At 41.8% G+C, this 6,653-nt stretch overlaps 1 protein-coding gene across 2 annotated transcripts in view; it reads left to right on the top strand.

The window, feature by feature from the left end:
• Positions 1 to 6,394, top strand: part of SALL1 (spalt like transcription factor 1) — a 14,841-nt gene extending 8,447 nt beyond the window's left edge. For both annotated transcript variants that reach the window (XM_058813439.1, XM_058813440.1), the window contains exons 2-3: positions 139 to 3,548; positions 4,589 to 6,394. In XM_058813439.1, the coding sequence (XP_058669422.1) occupies positions 139 to 3,548; positions 4,589 to 5,029 (3,851 nt within the window). In that variant the 3' untranslated portion in view covers positions 5,030 to 6,394. The remainder of the gene's footprint in view (positions 1 to 138; positions 3,549 to 4,588) is intronic.
• The last annotated feature ends 259 nt before the right edge of the window (positions 6,395 to 6,653 follow it).

The following is a 6,653-nucleotide window of genomic DNA, read 5'->3' as shown; positions in this document are numbered from 1 at the left end:
AATATTGATCTGTTTTCATGCGCAATCTTAGTCTGTTTTAGAGTGGTAGATAAAACCAGTAATTTTAAATAAAATGTCCTGCAGATTTTTTTTGTATTTACTGGTTGGTTCCTAATCCATCATCTTTTGATGTTTTAGGAGACACAGAAAAGGGTCAAGCAAATCGAACCACTAAGAACAAGGACGCCCATGTCTGTGGCAGGTGCTGTGCTGAGTTCTTTGAATTATCAGATCTCCTGCAACACAAGAAGAATTGTACTAAAAATCAATTAGTTTTAATTGTGAATGAAAATCCAGCTTCTCCTTCTGAAACCTTCCCTCCTAGTTCCCCTTCTGATAATCCTGATGAACAGATGAATGACACAGTTAATAACACAGATCAAGTAGACTGCAGTGACCTTTCAGAGCATAACAAACTTGACAGGGAAGAATCCATGGATGTGGAGGCTTCCAGCATTAACAATAGCAGTAGCAGTTCCAAGAGTGTCAACAATAGTATTACAAGCAGTAACAGCTCCACAATGGGTACCTCAGCTGTAACAACCTCTCTACCTCACATAGGGGATCTGACAACACTAGGCAACTTTTCAGTGATAAATAGTAATGTAATAATTGAGAACCTGCAGAGTACTAAAGTGGCAGTAGCACAGTTCTCACAGGAGGCAAGATGTAACGGGGCATCGAGCACTAAACTCGCTGTCCCTGCCCTGATGGAGCAACTGTTGGCATTGCAGCAGCAGCAGATCCATCAGTTGCAACTGATTGAACAAATTCGTCACCAAATATTATTGTTGGCTACCCAAAATACAGACATGCCAACATCTTCTAGCCCTTCTCAAGGTACTTTACGAACATCTGCCAACCCCTTGTCCACATTAAGTTCCCATTTATCCCAGCAGCTGGCTGCAGCAGCTGGATTAGCACAAAGCCTTGCTAGTCAATCTGCCAGCATCAGTGGTGTGAAACAGCTACCCCCTATACAGCTACCTCAGAGCAACCCTGGCAACACTCTAATTCCATCCAATAGTGGCTCTTCTCCAAATATTAACATATTGGCAGCAGCAGTTACAACACCGTCCTCAGAAAAAGTGGCTTCAACTCTTGGTGGCTCACAGCTCACCAACCCACCAGTATCAGCATCATCTTCACCAGCTTTTGCAATAAGCAGTTTATTAAGTCCTGCATCTAATCCACTTCTACCTCAGCCCACCCCTAGCAACTCTGTTTTCTCCAGTCCCTTGTCCAGTATTGGAACACCTGCAGAGGATTTAAACTCCTTGACTGCCTTGGCACAGCAAAGAAAAAGCAAGCCACCAAATGTAACTGCATTTGAAGCAAAAAGTAATTCAGATGAGGCGTTCTTTAAGCATAAATGCAGGTTCTGTGCTAAAGTGTTTGGGAGTGACAGTGCCTTGCAGATTCATTTGCGTTCTCACACTGGCGAGAGGCCATTTAAATGCAACATATGTGGAAACAGGTTCTCCACAAAGGGAAACTTAAAAGTCCACTTTCAGCGTCACAAAGAAAAATACCCTCATATTCAAATGAATCCATACCCAGTGCCAGAGCATTTGGACAATATTCCTACAAGCACGGGTATTCCTTATGGGATGTCTATACCGCCAGAGAAACCTGTCACGAGCTGGCTGGACAGCAAGCCAGTCCTCTCCACCCTAACAACTTCTGTTGGCCTGCCACTCCCACCAACAATTCCAAGCTTGACCCCATTCATCAAAACTGAGGAGCCTCAGCCGATTCCCATTAGCCATCCTTCTGCTAGCCCTCCCTGCTCTGTCAAGAGTGACTCGGGAACAGCTGACCCCACATCAAAAATTTCCAATGGACTTTCTGATGAGGTAGAGGCTGGTGCATTGCCTACCTCAAATGGCAAAACGGAAGAAAACCCTCAAAACTCAAGCACCATCACTAACGTGAGCAGCTCCGTGAGCTCCCCGGCAGCAGACTCGGGCTCCAGCGGTGTCGCCACTTTTACAAACCCACTGATGCCTCTCATGTCAGAGCAGTTTAAGGCAAAGTTTCCATTTGGAGGACTATTGGATTCAACGCCAGCATCTGAAACGTCAAAATTGCAGCAGCTTGTAGAAAACATTGACAAAAAGGCAACCGATCCTAACGAGTGCATCATTTGCCATCGAGTTCTCAGTTGCCAGAGCGCACTGAAAATGCATTATCGCACCCATACTGGAGAGAGGCCATTCAAATGTAAAATCTGTGGTCGTGCTTTCACTACTAAGGGCAACTTAAAGACTCACTACAGTGTCCATCGTGCCATGCCCCCGCTGAGAGTGCAACACTCTTGCCCGATCTGCCAGAAAAAATTCACCAACGCCGTTGTGCTACAGCAGCATATCCGAATGCACATGGGAGGGCAGATCCCAAACACCCCGGTGACAGAAAACTATCCTGAGTCAATGGAATCAGATACGGGATCTTTTGATGATAAGAATTTTGATGACATAGACAACTTCTCAGATGAGAATATGGAAGACTGTCCTGACAGCAGCGTGCCAGATACACCTAAATCTGTGGATGCATCACAAGACAGCTTGTCTTCTTCCCCTCTGCCCCTGGAAATGTCAAGTATTGCTGCTCTGGAAAATCAGATGAAGATGATCAATGCAGGCCTTGCTGAACAACTTCAGGCAAGCCTGAAGTCAGTAGAAAATGGGTCAGTGGAAGGGGACGTTTTAACTAATGATTCGTCATCTGTCGGTGGTGATATGGAAAGCCAAAGTGCTGGAAGCCCTGCTGTCTCAGAGTCTACCTCTTCCATGCAGGCCTTGTCCCCATCCAACAGCACTAATGATTACCACAAGTCACCAAGTATTGAAGAGAAACCATTAAGAGCTTTACCAAGTGAGTTTGCCAACGGTTTGTCTCCAACCCCTGCTAACAGTGGTGCTTTGGACTTGACGTCTAGTAACACTGATAAAATGATTAAAGAAGAGTCCCTGAGTATGCTCTTTCCTTTCAGAGATAGAGGTAAATTTAAAAACACCGCATGTGACATTTGTGGCAAAACATTTGCTTGTCAGAGTGCCTTGGACATTCATTACAGAAGTCATACCAAAGAGAGACCATTTATTTGCACAGTTTGCAATCGTGGCTTTTCCACAAAGGGTAATTTGAAGCAGCATATGTTGACACATCAGATGCGAGATCTACCATCACAGCTTTTTGAGCCCAACTCCAGCATCGGCCCCAATCAGAACTCTTCGGTGATGCCTGCTAACACCCTGTCATCGCTCATAAAGACCGAGGTTAACGGCTTCGTGCATGGCTCTCCTCAGGACAGCAAAGAAGCCTCCTCTGGTCTAGTTGCTTCGGGGCCACTGTCCTCTGCCACGTCCCCTGTGCTGCTCCCTGCTCTCCCCAGAAGAACTCCAAAACAGCACTACTGCAACACGTGTGGGAAAACGTTTTCTTCTTCCAGTGCTCTGCAGATCCACGAAAGGACGCATACTGGTGAGAAACCTTTTGCCTGCACTATATGTGGAAGAGCATTCACAACTAAAGGCAATCTGAAGGTACTTTTTCCTCTTACTGTCCTTCGGTTTCATTTTCTCCTTGCTGGGGGTTTTTGATTTTTGACAGCTATTAATGTTGCAGCAGTGGTACCTTGGGTGTTTATGCTGTGATAGTGTGTTTAGTCAGCTCTAGTAGACCTAGATGGCCTCTTGTTGAGTGCTCGTGTTGGCAGCAAGTCTGAGGCATGAGCTGTTTTGATTTAATTAAAATTCATCTACCAGCAAGGCCTGTCTATGCAGAGTGTGAAACAGAACAGCCAAATGATGGTAAGGAGTATTAATTAACAGGGAAATGCATTTTGTAACTCACACACCTCTTCAAAAAGTGAAAGGCTGTTGAATGTGATGTTTTTCATAACTATCATGTAAGATGAGTGTTTAAAAAAAACTATTAACATAATTCTGGAAATAATGGGCATTCCTTTAATTGATTATATAACTAACATTTCCTACTGATATGTGTTTGAAAAAGCAAATATACTCAAGTTTTAGAACACCAGTTGAGCACTTTACTGTGTACATTTTTCTGTTGACAGAGTATTTCTCTAGAGGTTGCTGCCAGTAATGTGAGATGAATAATTACTTTCAGGCCATTCTGTCTATGCACGAGGCCCTCTGATGAGCAGTCAGTAAAGGATACTTTCTGCCTGTCTGAAAAGGACGTTTATAGGGTAAAGGGTGTCAAATACAATACTTACCATTGCAATGAAAGTGGACATAGCAATTCCAGACCTGAAAGCAGCAATTGACAGAATAATGCAAAGTCATTATAAACTAAATACATGTAATAAAAAAAAAAGAGTAAGAAGCAATGCATTGATCAGCAGGAGAACAGGTTATTCTGGGTAATGGTGATGGGCTAACCTAGAAGTAGTGTATTATTCCAGAGCCCTGTGTTCTCTCTCTTTAATGCCATACATTGTGTAACAAGACTGGACATGTTCATGGACTCCTGCTTTCCCTCTGTAAGTTTGAAATTCCTGTCAACCTCTATTTTTTTTTTTTTGTTTTTGTTTCTTTCTTCCTTTCTTTCTTCCCAGGTTCACATGGGCACTCACATGTGGAACAGTACTCCTGCAAGACGAGGCAGACGACTTTCTGTAGATGGCCCCATGACATTCCTAGGAGGCAATCCTGTGAAGTTCCCAGAAATGTTTCAGAAGGATTTGGCTGCACGGTCAGGGAATGGAGACCCGTCCAGCTTCTGGAACCAGTATGCAGCTGCACTCTCCAATGGCTTGGCCATGAAGACCAACGAGATCTCGGTCATCCAGAATGGAGGCATCCCTCCAGCACCGGGGGGTCTGGGCAACGGTGGCAGCTCTCCCATCAGTGGCTTGACAGGAAGCCTGGAGAAGCTCCAGAATTCAGAACCCAACGCACCTCTAGCTGGTCTGGAGAAAATGGCGAGCAATGAAAATGGGACTAACTTCCGTTTCACACGTTTCGTGGAGGACAACAAAGAAATTGTAACAAATTAGGAAAAAGAACGCCGTAAATAACATTCCTGCAAATAGTGCAACCTAGGGTTGCTTTTTTCAAGCTGCAGGCTACAACATTACAAAGACTTTGTTTTGTACCATGTTCTACTTCTAGAGTTCTAAGAGAGCTTATTTATTAGTGATATAACCTTGCTTTGCAAACAAATGCAAGCATTAACTTTGGTCTCCCGTATTTTGAACTAAATACTAATCGACTAGAGTGCTGTAAACTTGCTGTAACATTTATGGCAGTTGCAAGTCTGTTCTGCTAGGTGATCTTATTCTGGCATTAACTTATTTTCTATATCCAGTTTAACATGAACTCTGGTATTGATGCGATGCCTCAGTGATGCATTAGATCTCTAATAAAAATCTGTATATAAATGTACACTTTGATCCTGCTGGAAACTTTATCAGCAAACACATTGTCTAATTTTTCCAGACAGAATTAAGAAAAAGACTGAGAGAATATAGACTGAACAGTGTGGGTCCTTTACACAGCTCAGTTTTTGATTTTTATTATAAAATTAAAACCGCTTTAATTTTTGTAGGTTTAACATTTTCTGTTTTGAACTGTTATTTGTATTGTGCTTTTTACTTGAGTCGTCTTAAATGTTAATACATTTCTGTACAGTAATAAGCACGCGGATTATTAGAGAAGATACTGAAGTGTTGTTTTGGTAGTTGAAACTGAGACGTAACATTTTGCCTTGTAGGTATATGCATTATAGAAAATGTGCTGGACTTTCACAATGCTGCTAAGTATGGCATCTTGAACAACTTCCGTGGACAACTGTAGATGCTCCTGTATATACCATAAGACATCACTTTCATTAAAATGTACATACGTTCCTTACAAGACCAAGCCCTACTCCTTGACCAAGGGAACAAGTATAGTGTTTGTTTATTTTGTATTAGGCATTGGGGGGGACGGGGGAACCTTGGACTGTTACATGCACTTTCTTGGAAAGTTGAAAGGAAAAGAGGTCCAGTTTCTTTAACATTTAATACTTACTAACAGCAGAGATACTGTAATTTTACTCGAGTAATCAAATACATTTTTGCAACAGATAAAAAATTCGCTGTCTCTGTGTTTTTAAAGTGTACTTGTATTTAGTAATCACTTTGTATTATTTAGCCTTTCCCTTGGTTAACATGAACTGTTGAGGTTGTATGTGCGTGTTTATATCTGTAAGTATGGGTATACATATATGTATTGCATATTAATTGCTAGTATATTTTTCATACCCCCTAATAGTGAGAAATTTCTCCTTAACTATTCAACTCCTCCTTCTCATAAAATTGTAGATATTTTGGCATTTTTAATTTGTTTATTAAAAAAAATGCTGCTAGCAAAGACCTTATTGAGCCTAGGTAAGTTTCCTTTGAAGGAAATAATTTATTACATTTAAGGCTTGATTTGGTTCAAATGCTTTATATTTGATATTAATTTTATTTTATGAGATTGTATGTTTGTGGCATGCTTACGCTGCTATACCTGTGTTAAGATGTCCACTTGCAAGCCTCCATATACTCTGTGGGGTTTATAACTTGATTGTAAAAAAACATACCAAACGAAACTAATTGCTTTGGCCTTGCACATGATTTGGCTTCCCTTAAAAAC

This window comes from Ammospiza caudacuta, chromosome 13, assembly GCF_027887145.1.
Source record: "Ammospiza caudacuta isolate bAmmCau1 chromosome 13, bAmmCau1.pri, whole genome shotgun sequence".
NCBI lineage: Eukaryota > Metazoa > Chordata > Aves > Passeriformes > Passerellidae > Ammospiza > Ammospiza caudacuta.
Note: the sequence above shows the minus strand (reverse complement) of the source record. Positions and strands in the feature narration are given on the sequence as shown.